Raw genomic sequence first — 16216 nt, 5'->3', positions numbered from 1 at the left:
CGTCCCGCCCACTGGGGCCCGGACCGGCCCCCGCGGCCCCGTCCCGCCCACTGGGGCCCGGACCGGCCCCCGCGGCCCCGTCCCGCCCACTGGGGCCCGGACCGGCCCCCGCGGCCCCGTCCCGCCCACTGGGGCCCGGACCGGCCCCCGCGGCCCCGTCCCGCCCACTGGGGCCCGGACCGGCCCCCGCGGCCCCGTCCCGCCCACTGGGGCCCGGACCGGCCCCCGCGGCCCCGTCCCGCCCACTGGGGCCCGGACCGGCCCCCGCGGCCCCGTCCCGCCCACTGGGGCCCGGACCGGCCCCCGCGGCCCCGTCCCGCCCACTGGGGCCCGGACCGGCCCCCGCGGCCCCGTCCCGCCCACTGGGGCCCGGACCGGCCCCCGCGGCCCCGTCCCGCCCACTGGGGCCCGGACCGGCCCCCGCGGCCCCGTCCCGCCCACTGGGGCCCGGACCGGCCCCCGCGGCCCCGTCCCGCCCACTGGGGCCCGGACCGGCCCCCGCGGCCCTGTCCCGCCCACTGGGGCCCGGACCGGCCCCCGCGGCCCCGGACCGGCCCCCGCGGCCCCGTCCCGCCCACTGGGGCCCGGACCGGCCCCCGCGGCCCCGTCCCGCCCACTGGGGCCCGGACCGGCCCCCGCGGCCCCGTCCCGCCCACTGGGGCCCGGACCGGCCCCCGCGGCCCCGTCCCGCCCACTGGGGCCCGGACCGGCCCCCGCGGCCCCGGACCGGCCCCCGCGGCCCCGTCCCGCCCACTGGGGCCCGGACCGGCCCCCGCGGCCCCGTCCCGCCCACTGGGGCCCGGACCGGCCCCCGCGGCCCCGTCCCGCCCACTGGGGCCCGGACCGGCCCCCGCGGCCCCGTCCCGCCCACTGGGGCCCGGACCGGCCCCCGCGGCCCCGTCCCGCCCACTGGGGCCCGGACCGGCCCCCGCGGCCCCGTCCCGCCCACTGGGGCCCGGACCGGCCCCCGCGGCCCCGTCCCGCCCACTGGGGCCCGGACCGGCCCCCGCGGCCCCGTCCCGCCCACTGGGGCCCGGACCGGCCCCCGCGGCCCCGTCCCGCCCACTGGGGACCGGACCGGCCCCCGCGGCCCCGTCCCGCCCACTGGGGACCGGACCGGCCCCCGCGGCCCCGTCCCGCCCACTGGGGACCGGACCGGCCCCCGCGGCCCCGTCCCGCCCACTGGGGACCGGACCGGCCCCCGCGGCCCCGTCCCGCCCACTGGGGACCGGACCGGCCCCCGCGGCCCCGTCCCGCCCACTGGGGCCCGGACCGGCCCCCGCGGCCCCGTCCCGCCCACTGGGGCCCGGCCCGGCCCCCGCGGCCCCGTCCCGCCCACTGGGGCCCGGCCCGGCCCCCGCGGCCCCGTCCCGCCCACTGGGGCCCGGCCCGGCCCCCGCGGCCCCGTCCCGCCCACTGGGGCCCGGCCCGGCCCCCGCGGCCCCGTCCCGCCCACTGGGGACCGGACCGGCCCCCGTCCCGCCCACTGGGGACCGGCCCCCGTCCCGCCCACTGGGGACCGGCCCCCGTCCCGCCCACTGGGGACCGGCCCCGTCCCGCCCACTGGGGACCGGCCCCGTCCCGCCCACTGGGGACCGGCCCCCCCGGCCCCGTCCCGCCCACTGGGGACCGGCCCCCCCGGCCCCGGCCCGCTCACAGCGAATTGCCCCCGCGGCCCGGTCCCCCTGACAGCGACTTGCCCCAGCAGCCCGGTCCCGCTGACGGCCATGTGCCCCCTCAGTCCTGACCGGCTCACGGGTACCGGCCCTCGCAGCCCTGTCCCGCTCACGGCGATTTGCCCCCCGCAGCCCTGTCCCGCTCACGGGGACTGGCCCCCGCACCCCTGTCCCGCTCACGGCGATTTGCCCCCTGCAGTCCTGTCGCGCTCACGGCGACTTGGCCCCCCGCAGCCCAGTCCTGCTGACAGCGACTTGCCCCTCCTTCCTGATCTGCACACAGGCATTTGTCCCCTCCGTCGTAACCCGCTTACAACAAGTTGTCCCCTCTGTCCTGTCCCGCTCGCAGCGTCTTGCCTCCCATCCCTCTTGCGTCGGTCACCCCTTGCTCAGAAACGGTCCCAATTATCCATGAGCCGGAAACCCTGCCCCCGTGTGCCAGCTCCTTAACCATGCATTCATCTCACCTATCTTTCTGTGACAACTCTCTAACATGTGACACTCGTGGCAACCCATAAGTTATTACCCTCTGGGTCCTGCCTTTCAGCCTGTTTGCTAACTCCTTGTCCAAAGTCCGCAGGATGTCTTCCCTCTTTCTGCCTATGTCATTGGTACCAACGTGCACGGTGGCCTTTGGCTGCTCATCCTCCACCTTAAGAATTTGTTGCAACCACTCAGAGATGTCCTTGACCTTGGCACCAGGGAAGCAACACACAGCCCTGGTGTCTCAAATGTGGCGACAGAATCTATGCCCCCAATGAATGAGTCTCCAACCACGCTCGCTCACTTGGATTTGCCTGACCCTGTCCCCCAGCAGGGTGCTTTGTACCATGGACCTGGCTACTGCTGGTTATTTCACTGACCCAGTTTAGTTTTAGATCAGTGTTAACCTTGGTTTAGTGGATAGCCAAGCACCTCAGTAGTCTGCAATACAGGAGAAATACATTCTTAAGCTCACGGATTCTGTGACAGTCAAGGACAAGCACTGAATTGTTCTAACCTGATTTCCAACACCTGGCCCGTAGCCTTGCATGGCTTCCATAGCACTTGCACATTTAAAAAAAAAATAAATGTAAGGATGATGTGAGTGTAAGGACATGGAATTTTTTGGATATGGTCATATTCTCTCTTGTTGGAGCTGATTGCTGCTTTGCACTTGTATGGTGCAAATGTAACTTATCCTTTATCAGGCCAAGCCTGATCGTTGTCCAAGTCTTGCTGTATTTTCTCATCGTTGACTTCACTGTTGGGTCTAACCAACATTTTGTACATATCCTGCCTATTCTGAAACTCTGTCACTTAATATTAAGTCTAATAAAGACAAGTATCCAATGTGCCTTCCAAACCACTTCAACGACCTCGTCCATTACATTGGGGGATCAACAGGAATACACATCAAGATCCTGAGATCCCTCTGATCATTGGTGCTTGTGAGGTCCCTATGATTCATCATGGGCTCCAAAATCTGTTTGTGCTGTGTCACCTAATCCTTATCCCGTTTGTCCTTACATGAAATAATGTTCTCAAACGCTTCTCAAAAATTCTTCCCAATCCTACTTTTTGTAATCATGATACAAGTGAGCATAAAACTTGGAACACGACAGCAACAGGAATGTGTCCTTTGGCCCACCATGTTGGGCCAAACATGACAACAAATGAAAAAATCCCTTCTGCCTGTCCTTGATCCATAGTCCTCCATTCCTTGCATATTCGTGCACTTAACTAAAAGACCCTTTTAAATGCTTTCATCGTATCTGCATCCACTACCACCCCGGGCAATGTATTCCACACTTTTAACATGCTCAGTGTGAAATATTTGCCCCTCACATCTCTTTTGAACTCTCCCCCCCCCCCCCCCTCAGCTTAAATGCATGCCCCCTAATAGTGGACACTTGAACTCCGGGGGAGAAATTTTCTGACCGTTAGCTGTATTTATCTATCTCCTAATTTTATACACTTCTATCAAGCCTGCCCTCAGCTTCGACTGCTCCAGAGAAAACGAAGAGTTTTTCCAGCCTCTCCTTCTCGTTCATACCCTCTATTCCAGTCAGCATGCTGGTAAATCTCTTCTGCACCCTGTCCAAAGCCTGCACATCCTTAGTGTAATGTGGTGGCCAGAATTGAATGCAATAATCTGTGTGGTCTCAACAAAGTCTTGTAAAGCTGCAATGTGACATCCTGACTCTTGCACTGAGTTTCCCTAAGCATAAAGGCAAGCATGCGATATGCCTTCTTGACCACCCTATCTACTTGTGTGGCTACTGTCAGGGAGTTATGGTCTAGGACCCCAAGATCCCTCTGGACTTCACTGCTGTTTGGGGTCCTGCCATTAACTGCGTATCCCTTTCCTTAACACTTGGTCTCCGAAAATGCAACACCTCATGCCTGCCCAGATTAAATTCCATCGGCCATTTCTCCGCTCGAGTTTGCAATTGGTCTGTATCTTGCTGTGTCCTTTGACAGCCTTCCATGCTGTCCACAAGTCCATTGGTCCTTGTATCATCTGCAAACTTACTAATCCCCCGTTTACATTTGCCACCAAGTCATTTACATATATCACAAACAGCAGAAGTCACATCGATGCGGAACACAACTCGTCACTGAGCTGCAGCCAGAAAAACAGCTTTCCACCACTGAGACGGCAAGAACTGTAGATGCTGGAATCAGAGTTAACCAAGTGTGGAGCTGGAGGAACGCAGCAGGTCAGGCAGCATCAGAGGAACAGGAAAGCTGACATTGTTGATGCTGCCTGGCCTGCTGTGTTCCTCCAGCCCTGCACTGTGTTATCCTTGTTAGCCTTCCACCGCGACCGTCTGCCTTATATGGGCAGGCCAAGTCACCATGGATCTCATGGATCCTAATCTTCTGGATGAGCATACCATGAGGAACCTTGTTGAAAACGTTTGTAAAATCCATGTATATTTTATCAACTGTTCTACCCCAATTGATCACCCTTGTCACCTCCGTGAAAACTTCAACTGACTTGGTAAGACATAACCTGCCCCGCATAATGCCATGCTGGCTGTCCCTTATTAGCCCATACTTTTGAGACATGAGACACTCACCAGTCTGGAGTTTCCTGGAAAGTCCCTGTTTTCCTGCTTGAACAGAGGAACAACTTTATCCACTCACCAGTCTCCACAACCCCTCCAGTGCCTGGCAAGGATATCAGATCCTATTGAAAGTGGTGTGTTGATACATTTGTGTCATGATTGTGTTTTGTTTGAGCCCTAACATTCAAAGCAGTGTAAGAATGCCTTTGTGCAGCAGGCGAGGGGTGACGAGACTGAGCCTTCATCCAATTGCAAGATGTTGAAAATTTGCCATTATTTATGAAAACAATGATAAATTTCCATGATCAACATTTCTGTTACACTGCAATGATTATCCCATGGCATGTAAAATCAGAAAGATACGATAAAATGAGACTGGGTCATATGCAGGGAGAATGTTTGCCTTTCATGTCTGTAGAAGTAGTGAAATATTTCCATGAATCTAAAAGTCACTTTTCCGTTCATTGAAGGCCACAATGATCGCCTTGGAAGCTTCATCACGATACTACTTTGCATTTCTGAAGAGGGAAGAAGATATCAACATGCAAATTCAATTCCATGGTTTTGGAAGTCCCATTGAGAACACGATTCATTTGCGCCGGCATAATGCTCTGACCGAGAAAGAATTGAAGGTGAGTTTGTAGTTTAGAAGATCGCAGCAATTTATGCATCAACTTCTTCATCGATAACGTTCCATTGCTTTCAAACTGCATTTTCCACTCTGCGAGATAACTGTTAGAACAAGCAACAGCATCGGTAGATGGTCTATGGGGAATGCAATGTTACAAAACCCGATCCATTCAACAACGTGTTTCAGATATGTCAAGAAATTAAATATTCCAGCACAGGATAAAACAAGGAGGATGAGAGTGAGGAGGCAATAGTCCTGATGACAAAAGAACAGAAATTTACCTTTCTCCATTCGAGCAAAAAAGCAGGCGCACAAATAAATAATGAATCTAACAATGCACGTGTGCAACGGAGGCTACAGGGGGATTAAAAATGCCGATTCGTTGTCATGTGTATTGCTGAAAGGGTGAGTGAAACAGATTCTGTGGTAAATTTGAAGAAATACAGATAATGCATCTCAGGATGTTGGAGAAAGAACATGTATGGACTGAGGCAAATTGTATTGCCCTTTTCAGGAGTTAATAGGTTCATAATGAATTGAAACACTTCCTTCTGTGCTGAAAGCTTTCGTTTAGTTGCAGCTGGATCACAATTTCTGTTCCTGGTAGTATTTAGCAAACTGTTAAAAGTGAATGTCACTGCACAGAATTCCAAACATGACTCCAATCAGTACAGAAAATATCCAAGGGGTATGATGAGTTGTATCCTCTCATGTTGAACAACGCAGCTACAGATACAATGGAGGCACTGATGATAATGTTCCAAGAATCCTAAGATTGTGGAAAATTCTCAGAGGATTGAAAGATTGTGAACACAACACCATTATTACAAAGATACTTCGACAAAATAGTGAGCAAGTATTGCCAATTTGGGTCAACCTGGGTAGATGTTCATGCCGGCAATGAAAGATGAAATAACAGGGTTATGAGTGTGCTATAACATCCTACAGAGTTAACATCCTTTCATAAAGGGGAAATAATACTTGACAAACTTGCTACAGTGCTTTGAGAAGGAAACAAACATTACTGATGAAGGACCACCAGTTGATGTCGTACTTTGAGATTTCAACAAAGCATTTGATAAGGTACAGCTCATAAGGTGTCTCAAAAGAAAAGAGCCCGTGTGTTCAAGGGTAGTATGTTCGGATGGACGGAGGACTGCATCGTAAATAGAAGTAGAGTCGTAGCAGCAGGATGGTAACTTACAAGTCATGTACGGCCACAGAGCGAGTGCTGCGGAGGCCGAACACCTCATGTTGACTGGGTTGATTTCGGAAATGGCGGAGGGGATTGCTATGCTCAGGAAAGTTGGGCTACATTCATTGGAGTTTATAAGATTGAAAAAAACTTATTTTTTCGACATTTAAGATTCTTAAGAGGCTTGATAGTGTATATCCGTGGAGATTACTCCCATTTGTGAAAGATTTTACGACCAGAGGCCACATTTTCAAATTGGTTGCCTATTAATTCAGGGAAGAATTACTTCTTTCAGGTTGTAGCAATTTATTGAACACTTCAACCAAGAGTTCAGGCAGACCGTCTAATAAGAGACACCTCCTCTGTATTAATTCTCTAGATTTGACAGAAGATCGGCCCTGTGAGAGGGTCAGTACTGAGGTAGTGAAGCTTTGTCAGAAGGCGAATAATGAGTGCGGGCACTGAAGAAGTGCTTCATTGACAGGGGTTCAGTCCTGACCCCTGTGAGAGTTCATCATTGTCAGATGGTCAATACTGAGACAATGCTTCCTTGTAAAAGGATCAGCACTAAAGATCTGCCACACATTTTTAGTGTCAGTATTGAGGAAATGCAGCAATATGAGAGGGTCCGAACTGTGGGAGTGCTTTATTGTCAGAAGGTCAAGACTGAGGCAGCACCTCATTCTAAGGTGAGGCAATGCCATACAAATAGAAGGTCAGTCCTGAGATATTGCGACTGTGAGAGGGTCAGAAATAAAGGTGCCTCCTTGTCAGATGGTCAGAACTGAGGGATTGAAGCATTGTCAGAGCTTCAATACCAAGGCCTTGCTTCGTTGTCAAAGGGTCAAATCTGTGGGAGTGCGATATTGTCAGAGGATCAATGCTGAGGCAGTGCCTCATAATAATGGTGTGTTTTTGATAACAGCGTGCATCGAAGTGGTTCTTTTGTGATTCTATCAAGTGCAGTTAAAGGAATGCTTGCCAATTTTCTGAAAGATGAACATTTATTGAGGAAATAAAAGATGGAGAAAGAGTAATTAAAAAGAATAGCAAGTAGAGAGTAAAAAAGAATAAGCCTCATGTTCTTGTGGCCGTGAGGGACCCCTCGATCAATGGCTGGCCTGGAGGCTGAGGTTGTTCCTGGCACCGTTCGCGGTCTCGTTCCGAGATGACGTCCAGTGCCGAGGAACAAAATGCTCCCTCTGCTCCGGTGTAACAAACAACTTGGCAAAGAAAAAAACCAGTTACAGAAATAAAATTAACTGTAAGACAGGAATGCTGACAGGACTCATTCAAAGTCAACCATTTCTCAAATATCAAGAAATGTTACCCTTGAGCCCATGCTATTCATGGGGTTGGAACTGCTAGTACCACACGAATGCAGCATCACGACTGAGGCAATGCAGCACTGTGCGAGGGTCAGGATTAAGGGTCAGTTTTGAGGCAGTGCCTTGATGTTATGGAGTCAGAACATTATTGCCACATGTTCAATACAGACAGTGTGTTGACCCTCTGTCAATGCTTCAATGCCTCAGTGCCTACCCTCTGATAATGAATCACTCCAACAGTTCTGACCCTATCTTGCAAGACCTCAGTATGACCTTTCTGACCCTATTACAGTGGGCCACTGCTGCAGTTTTGACCATCTGATAATGACGCAATACCTCAGTTCTGACCCTCTGACAGTTGTGCAACACCTCAGACCGCACCCTTTCATCATTCGGCACTTCCTCAATTATGAGCCCTTTCTGAGTTAGTTGTGAGGCAAGACTTCATTGCTGCAGTGTCAGTGCTGAGAGCGGGCCTTTTTATTAACTCATCAGTACCTAAGGTACTGGCTAATTGTCAGCAGGTCAGTTCTGAGGCAGCGTCTCTTTGCCCGAACCCTGACTCTAAACCCAGCCTCAGCCCTAAACCCATACAAACGCTCGCCTCAGGCTAACCCTCAGCTCAGCATTAACCCTAACCCTAACCCTATCCTCAGCGTAAACCCTCCCTACCCTCAGCCCTAATGCTGATCCTCAGACCGAACATCTAGTCTCAGCCCTAAAGTGAGCCTCAGCTCTACCACTAGCTATGGCCTCAGCCCTAAAATGAACCGTAACACACAGCCCCAATTAACGCTTAGCCTCAACCCCAACCCTCGCCTAAGCTCCAAGTCTAACCTCAGCCCTAACCTAACCCCCAATACTTGCCTGCCAGAGAGTTAGTACTGAGGAAGTGCTTTAGTTTCAGAGATTTAGTCCTGAGAATGCGCTTCGTTTTCAGAGTGACCATCTGAAACAGCGCCTCATTGAAATGGGGTCAGAATTGCTGGAATGCTACATGGAATGGTGACAGATTGTAGGACTGTCGGTGGGTCAGATCTGAGGTAGTGCATCAACGGTGGATGGTCAGTCTTGAGGGAGTTCAGAGGATCAACGAAGAGGGAATGCCTCAATGCAATGGCGACAGAACTGAGAGAGGGCCACAGGATTAGAGATATGCCACATGATTCGAGATGGTAGGAAGTGCCTCATTGTCAGCAGGTCCGTTTTGTGGCCGGTCGCCATAGCTGGAGAGTCAGTTCTGAGGCAGTGCGTCTTTGTCAGAGGGTCTGTACTGAAGCAGTGCCTCATTATTCGAGAGAGTTTGGTGTGAGGCAGTATCTGATTGGTGCAAGGTCAGCCCTAAGGGAGTGCCTCTTTGTCAGAGGGTGAATACTGAGTTAGCGACTCATTGTGAGGAGTTCAGAATTGAGGGACTGCCACGTGATGAGAGGGTCAAAACGGAGGTATTGTGGCTGTATCTGACAGTCCAAAGGGAGTGCCATTGTTAGATGGTCAGTTCTGAGAAACTGCCTGCGTGTAATGGCATCAGCATTGAAGCTAACCACGTGACGAGCCGATAAAAACTAAGTTATTGCAGTAGCATCAGAGGGCCAGATCTGTCGGAGTGCATTATTTTCAGAGGTGAATACTGAGGCACAGCCTCAGTGTAAGGGGGTCAAAATTAAGGGAGTGCCACACAATTACAGGGCAGGACGGAAGTATTACAGCACTGTGTGCGGCGCAGAATCGATGGAGTGCATCATTGTTATCCAGCCACAAGTGAGGCAGCGCCTCATTGTAATGGATCAGAATAGGGTCAGTACTGAGAGTCAGTACAGAGGTAGTGCAGAACTGTGGAGGTGTCAGAACTGAGGGAGAGCACCATTGTCAGCTGGTCAAAAGTGCCCCATTGTCGTAAGATCAGAACTGAGGGTGTGCCGCACGATGAGAGGGTCAATATAGAGGAAGTGACTCTTTGTCAGTGTTAAGACTGAAGTATGACCTCATCTTGAGGGGATCAGGCTTCAGAGAATGCCTTGTTGTCAGAGGGTCGGCACTGCAGCAGGGCTATGTTGTAAGGGGGTCAGAATTGAAGGAGTGCCACCCGTTTTAGAAGGTCAGTGCAGAGGTAATCTAACACTGTCAGAGGTAAGTCCTGATGGAGTGCCTCATTGTCATTGGATCAGTTTTCAGGCAGTACCTCTTTGGCAGAGCGTCAGTACTGACGCAGTGCCTGATTGTAATGGGATCAGAATTCAAAGAGTGCCACTGCCTCACGGAGGTACTGCAGCTCTATCAGAGGGTCAGTGGCCTCTTGTCAGATGGTCTGTTTGAGCCAGTGCCTACTTGGCAGAGTGTCAGCAATTAGGGAGTTTGCCTTTATCAGAGGGTCAGAACTAGAGAGTGCATTTGTAGCAGAGTGTCAATACTCAGCCTTGTCCGCCCAAGTCCAACACTAGCACCTCCACATCATCCGCCCACCCTGAGGACTGACCCTCTACCAATGAGCTACTGCCTCACACTGGACTGACCAACAATGAGACACTATCCCTCCAGACCCCCTGACAAAGAAGCAGTGCCTCAGTACTGACCGTCAGGCAAGGAAGGCTCTCTGTCAGTACTGACCCTCTCACAAGGAGACACTGCCTCAGATCATGACCCTCTGACAATAATGCACACCCACAGTTCAGATTCTATGACCCTGTTGCAGTACCTCAGTACTGAGTCTCTGTTAGTGTGGCACTGCTTCAATTCTGACCCTTCTATAATGAGACACTGCCTCAGTATCGACAGTCTGACAACAGTTCACTCCCACTATTCTGATGCTCTGACAGTGCTGCTATACCTCAGTACTCACTAATTAACAATGAGGGTTAGCGTGAGAGGATGGCGAGGGTTAGGGTTTGGGTTAGGACCAAGGCTAGGGGTTAGGTGTGAGGATTGGACGAGGTTTTGGATGAGGGTAGAGTTAGGGTGAGGGATGAGACTTGTGTTAGGGTTACTAATGAGGTTAAGTTTGGAGTTCGGGGTAGGGCTTGGGAGAGGTTTTGGGTTAAGGCTGAGTCTATGGTTAGGGTTAGAGCTCAGACCACATTTAGGTTTGGGGCTGAGGCTTCTGCTTAGGTTGAGGGTGAGTGTTAGGCCTGAGGCTAGGCTTAGGCCTGAAGCCGCGGTTAGGTTTGGGGTTGGACTGATTAGACCCACTCTGACCCATTACAATGAGGTACTACCACAGAACTGACTCTCTGTCGACAAAGAAGATGAGATGCTGTCAGCTTGTCCAATCAGAGGTCCAATATGAAGGAAATAGTGCACTGTTGGAGGGTTGATAAATATAATATAATATAATGGGAGTGCTGCACTGTCAGAGGGTTAATGACGTGGGAGTGCTGAAATAATGCAGAATCAGACCTGAGAGAGTGCTGCACGTTCAGCGAGTTAGTACTGAGGGAGTGCTATAATGTCAGAGGATTGATGTCAAGAGGCACCGCCGAAGGATCAGTAGCGCAGTACTGTCCGAAGGCCAATATTGAGAGAGTTCTGCTGCGTCGGTGGGGGTCGATATTACAGAATTGCGACACTATCAGTGTATCGATGTCAGATGGTCAGTTCTGAGGGAGGGCTACGCTGTTGGAGGGTCAATATTGAGTGTGTGCGCGACACTCAGATGATCACTTTGTTGGAGTTCTGCACTGTAACGGAGTGCCACACTGGCAGCGGGTTAATATTAAGGGAGTGCTGCACTGTCAGAGGGTTAAAGATGAGGGAGGGCTTCTCTTTGTGGGGGTGGGTATGAAAGAGAAGCTCCCGTTCGGGGATCAATATTAATGTTGTAGAGTCAGTAGAGAGGCAGTGCTGCAGCATGTAGCTCCACTGGCAAGGTGCCAATGTTGACAGAATGCTGCACTGCCAGCGGATCAGCAATGAGGGAAAACTGTATTGTCAGAGTGTCTTCGTCAAGAAAGTGCCACTCTGTCGGAAGGCCAATATTAAGGGAGTGCTGCACTGTCACAGGATCAATATTAGGGGTGTGCTGCACTAACAGAGGGTCAGTGTTGATTGAATGCTTGACTGTTGCAGAGCCAGGACTGAGGGAATCCTGCATCGTTACGGTGTCAGCATTGAGGGAGTGCTGCACTGCTGAAGGGCCGATAGTAAGGGAGTGTGACACTGTCAGAGTGTCATTACCAAAGGTGGGCTACAGTATCAAAGGGTGAGTAATGAGGGAATGCTGCGCTGTCGGAGGGTCAGCACTGAGGTGGGCTGTACTGTCAGATCGTCAATATAAATAATAATCGAACATAGAACATTACAGCACAGTACAGGCCCTTCGGCCCTCAATGTTGTGCCGACCTGTCATACCGATCTCAAGCCCATCTAACCTACACTATTCCATGTACGTCCATATGCTTATCCAATGACACCTTAAATGTACCCAAAGTTGGCGAATCTACGACTGTTGCAGGCAAAGCGTTCCATTCCCTTACTACTCTCTGAGTAAAGAAACTACCTCTGACATCTTGTCAGGGGAGTGCTGCATTGTGAGTTGGTCCATATGAAGGGAACGCTGAAACTGTCAGTGATGCTCAGGGTGTGCAACACTGTCAGAGGGAGTGTCAGCACGGAGGCTGACTTTCACTGTAATTGTGTCAGAATTAAAAGACCGGTCAGAGGATATAAACTGAGGCATTTCAGAGCCATCAGAAGGTCGAAACTGAGGTGTTTCAGATCAGTTTGAGGGTGCCTCATTTGAATGTGGTCAGACTTGAGCAAGTGCTTCATTGTCAGAGGCTCAGAACCAAGTGAGTGCCTCGTTATCAGACACTGTCCTAAAGAGGGCCTTGTTGTTCGTGGCTGTGTTGTAAGGCAATTCCTCATTGCTGCAGGATCAGCCTTGAGAGTGTGCCAGTCTGGAAGGAGTGCCTAAAAACTGAGGGAGTGCTGCACAATTAGAGATTCAGCGCTGAGTAAGTGCCTCATTGTCACAGAGTTAGTTCTGAGGCAGGGTCACATTGCCTTAGGGTCAATTCTGAGGGTGTATTAGGAGCAGACTGTAAATACTGAGTCAGTACCTCAGTGCATTGGATTCAGAGTTGATGGAGTACAAGATGATTAGAAGTTCAGTCCTGAAGTATTGCAGCTCTGTCAGAGGGTCAGAACTGAGGGGGCAGTGCTTTACTGTCAGCGGATCAGTTCTGCGGCAGTACCTCATTGCTGGAGGGTCAGATGTGGACGAGTGTCACATTGTCAGAAGGCCAGTTCTGAATAAGTGACTTTTTGTCAGAAGGCCAATACTCAGTCAGTGGCTCATTTTGAGCAGATCAGAATTGAGGGTTTGCAACACTTTTCGAGATTCAGTCTGGAGACATTACTGCTACACGCCTGAATTGAGGGAGTGCTGCAAGATGGGAGGGTGAAAATAAACCTGAAAACAGTGACCCCTTTCAATAACCTGTAAAACACAGGGATCACTGTAAATAATCCCTAAAACGCAGAGGCCTTTGTAGGAGTGCCTCAGTGTAATGTTTTCAGAATTGAGGGAGTGCCACGTGATTACAGATTCACTGCTGATGGAGGAGCTCATTGTCACAGGGTCAGTTCTGAGGCAGGGCTGCTTTGCTGGAGGGTCACTTCTGAGTGAGTGTATTAGTATCAGCCCCATGTTGTAGGGCCTGTACTTTTCCAGGAAGACAGTTAGAATAATCTTTAATTATAAACTAATCTGAAACACTGTTTGACTTGTTAAGGTTACAATACATCCTGAGTCACCTACAGAATATGCACTTGCTCTCCCTGTGTCTCTGGGTAAGCAAAGGTAGTTTCTTTCAGACTACTCTCAGAAATAAAGTGCTGCGCTGGTGGTCAGTATTGAAGGAATGCTCCATTGTTGGAGGATCAGGACTGAGGGAGTGCTGGACTGTCACAGGGCCAAGATTATGGGTGTGCTGTGCTTTCAGAAGGTCACAAGCAAACAAGCACTGCCAGACATTAAAAACAAAAGAACTGCGGATGCTGTAAGTCGGGAACAAAAAGAAAGTTGCCGGAAAATCTCAGCAGGCCTGGCAGCATCTGTGCAGGAGAAAACAGATTCAACGTTTCGAGTCCATTGACCCTTCCTCAGAAGTGGGGATCTTCCTCAGAACAGTTCTGAGGAAGGGTCACTGGACCCGAAATGTTAGCTCTGTTTCTGCCTCCACAGATGCTGCCAGACCTGCTGAGCTTTTCCAGCACTGCCAGACAACTGACGCTCTGATTGTGAAACACTCCCTCAGTACTGACCCTCCAACACTGCGTACTCTCTGATGACTGATTCTCTGACGGTGCATCTCTGCCACAGTATTAACCCTCCGTCATACTGGTGTTCTCTCAGCAATAACACTCTGAGAATGCCATGCTCCCTTACCATTGACACTCTGGCCGTGGGACACCACTTCAAATTTAACCCTTCAGCAGTGCAGCACACACTCATCATTGCCTCTCTGATATTGCGGTGCTGCCTTCATACCCTTTCACAGTGCAGGACACAGTAATATTGAACATCTTCAAATGCCGCTCTCCCTCAGTGCTGACCCCCCTCTCATTTCTGACCCATTCAGTGTAGCATACCCTTTATTCTGAACCCCTCAGTGCAGCACTCCCTCAACGCTGACCTGCTTCAGTGCTGACCGCCTTCAGTCCTGATCCCCCTCAGAACAGCACTCCCGCAGTGCTGACCCCACACTGTGCTGCACTCCCTCAGAGCTCACCCACTTATCGCTGACGACCCCCTCACTTCAGCACTCCCTGATCACCTGGTCGTGCATCAGTCCCTTTCTCCGACCCCTCGGACGGTGCAGCACTACGTCAGCGCTGACCCGCCAACAAGATAATGTCCGAGAGATGTTCTCCCATCACATTGACCCTCTGAGACTGGAGCATTTACTAATGTTGGCCCTCTCACAGTGAAGCTCTCCGTTTGGTCCCTCTGACAGGCCGCATGCCTTTTATTGCAGGTCTTTTCACAACGCACTGCCCCGTCATCATTGATTCTCTGACAGTGCAGCCCTCTGTTAATATTGAATTTGTGACAGTGCACAACTCCGTTAATATTTGCCCTCTGATAGTGCAGCTCTTCCTCAGTCCTGACTCTCTGACAATGCAGCAGTCCCCTAATTACTGTCAGGGTCGATACTGAGAGAATGCTGCACTGTCAGAGTCAGCTGCCCGCAGTCCTATCAGACATTCAGTATTGAAGGTATGGGAGAGGGTGAGTGTCAGTGAATTCTGCACTGCAACAGGGCCAACAGTGGTGTCCCATGGCCAGAGTGTCCATGGTAAGGAAGAACTGCAATGTCAATGTAACAGGGTCAGGACTGAGGTCAGAATTGAGACAGTACTGCAGGATTAGAGAGTCAGTGTTGTGGCTGAGGAGCACTCTGAGGTCCAGTACTGAGGGAAAGCTTCATGATCAATGGGTCAGTTCTAAAGCTGTGCTGCTTTGTCAGAGGGCCATACTAAGGCAGTGCCTCATTGTAATGGGATAAGAATTGAGGGAATGTCGCACATGCATCACTAGCTCATCATTGACTGTCTCACAGTGCAGCACACTCTTAGTATTGACCTTCCAACAGTGTAGAGCTCCCGCAGTGATGACACTGACCATGCAACACTCCCTCAGTACTGACTCTCCAACAACGCGGTGCTTCCTCAAGAATGACCCTCCGAGAGTGGCGCACACCCTTATTATTGATCGTCAGATAGTGCGGTACTTCCTTCATATTGGATCCCCCTCGGTGCAAACTCGCCCCTCATGGGTGAAACCCCCTTCGTGGAGCACTCCCTCAGTGCTAACACCCCATCACTCCCTCAGTGCTGACCACCTCTCCATGCTAACCCGACCTCAGTGCAGCACTCCCTCAGTGTTGACCCTGCTCAGTGCAGCACTCTTATGATGCTGTCCCTGCTCAGTGCAACACTCTCTCATTCTTTTCACCCACACCGCCCTCAGTGTCAACCCCACAATGATGCACCGCATTAGTATGGCCCTCTGACAAAGTAGCACAGCCTCAGAACTGACCCATTGACAATGAATCTTTCCCTGTGTACTGACCCTCAGAGTACTACTGTACCACAGCACTGACACTCTAATCCTGTCGCACTGCCTTGACTCTGTCTCCTTGACAAGGAGTGCGGTGTCAGAATTGAAAGTGGTCAGCACTGAGGGGGTACTGCACTGTGGGTTGTTAGCACTGAGGGGGAGTCAGCACAGTGGGAGAGCTGCACTAAGCGGGGATGTGCACTCAGTGGCCGGTCAACAATGAGGGAGTGCAGCACTGTAGTGGTTCAGCTTACGGGAGGTCAGCACTCGGGGT

The 16216-nt window shown here is 51.9% G+C and overlaps 1 protein-coding gene across 3 annotated transcripts in view; it reads left to right on the top strand.

The window, feature by feature from the left end:
* LOC132207624 (utrophin-like) overlaps positions 1-16216 on the top strand; it is a 51914-nt gene that overhangs the window by 13528 nt on the left and 22170 nt on the right. Inside the window, exon 1 of one of the 3 annotated variants that reach the window (XM_059643567.1) lies at positions 6176-6443. The exons of the other annotated variants lie outside the window; for them this stretch is intronic. Within the exon in view, the coding sequence (XP_059499550.1) occupies positions 6388-6443 (56 nt within the window). The 5' untranslated portion in view covers positions 6176-6387. Of the gene's footprint in view, positions 1-6175; positions 6444-16216 lie in introns of those variants that run through there. 3 annotated transcript variants of the gene reach the window in all.

This window comes from Stegostoma tigrinum, unplaced genomic scaffold (genome assembly GCF_030684315.1).
Source record: "Stegostoma tigrinum isolate sSteTig4 unplaced genomic scaffold, sSteTig4.hap1 scaffold_112, whole genome shotgun sequence".
Classification (NCBI taxonomy): Eukaryota; Metazoa; Chordata; class Chondrichthyes; order Orectolobiformes; family Stegostomatidae; genus Stegostoma; species Stegostoma tigrinum.
This window is presented reverse-complemented; position numbering and strand designations above follow the sequence as displayed.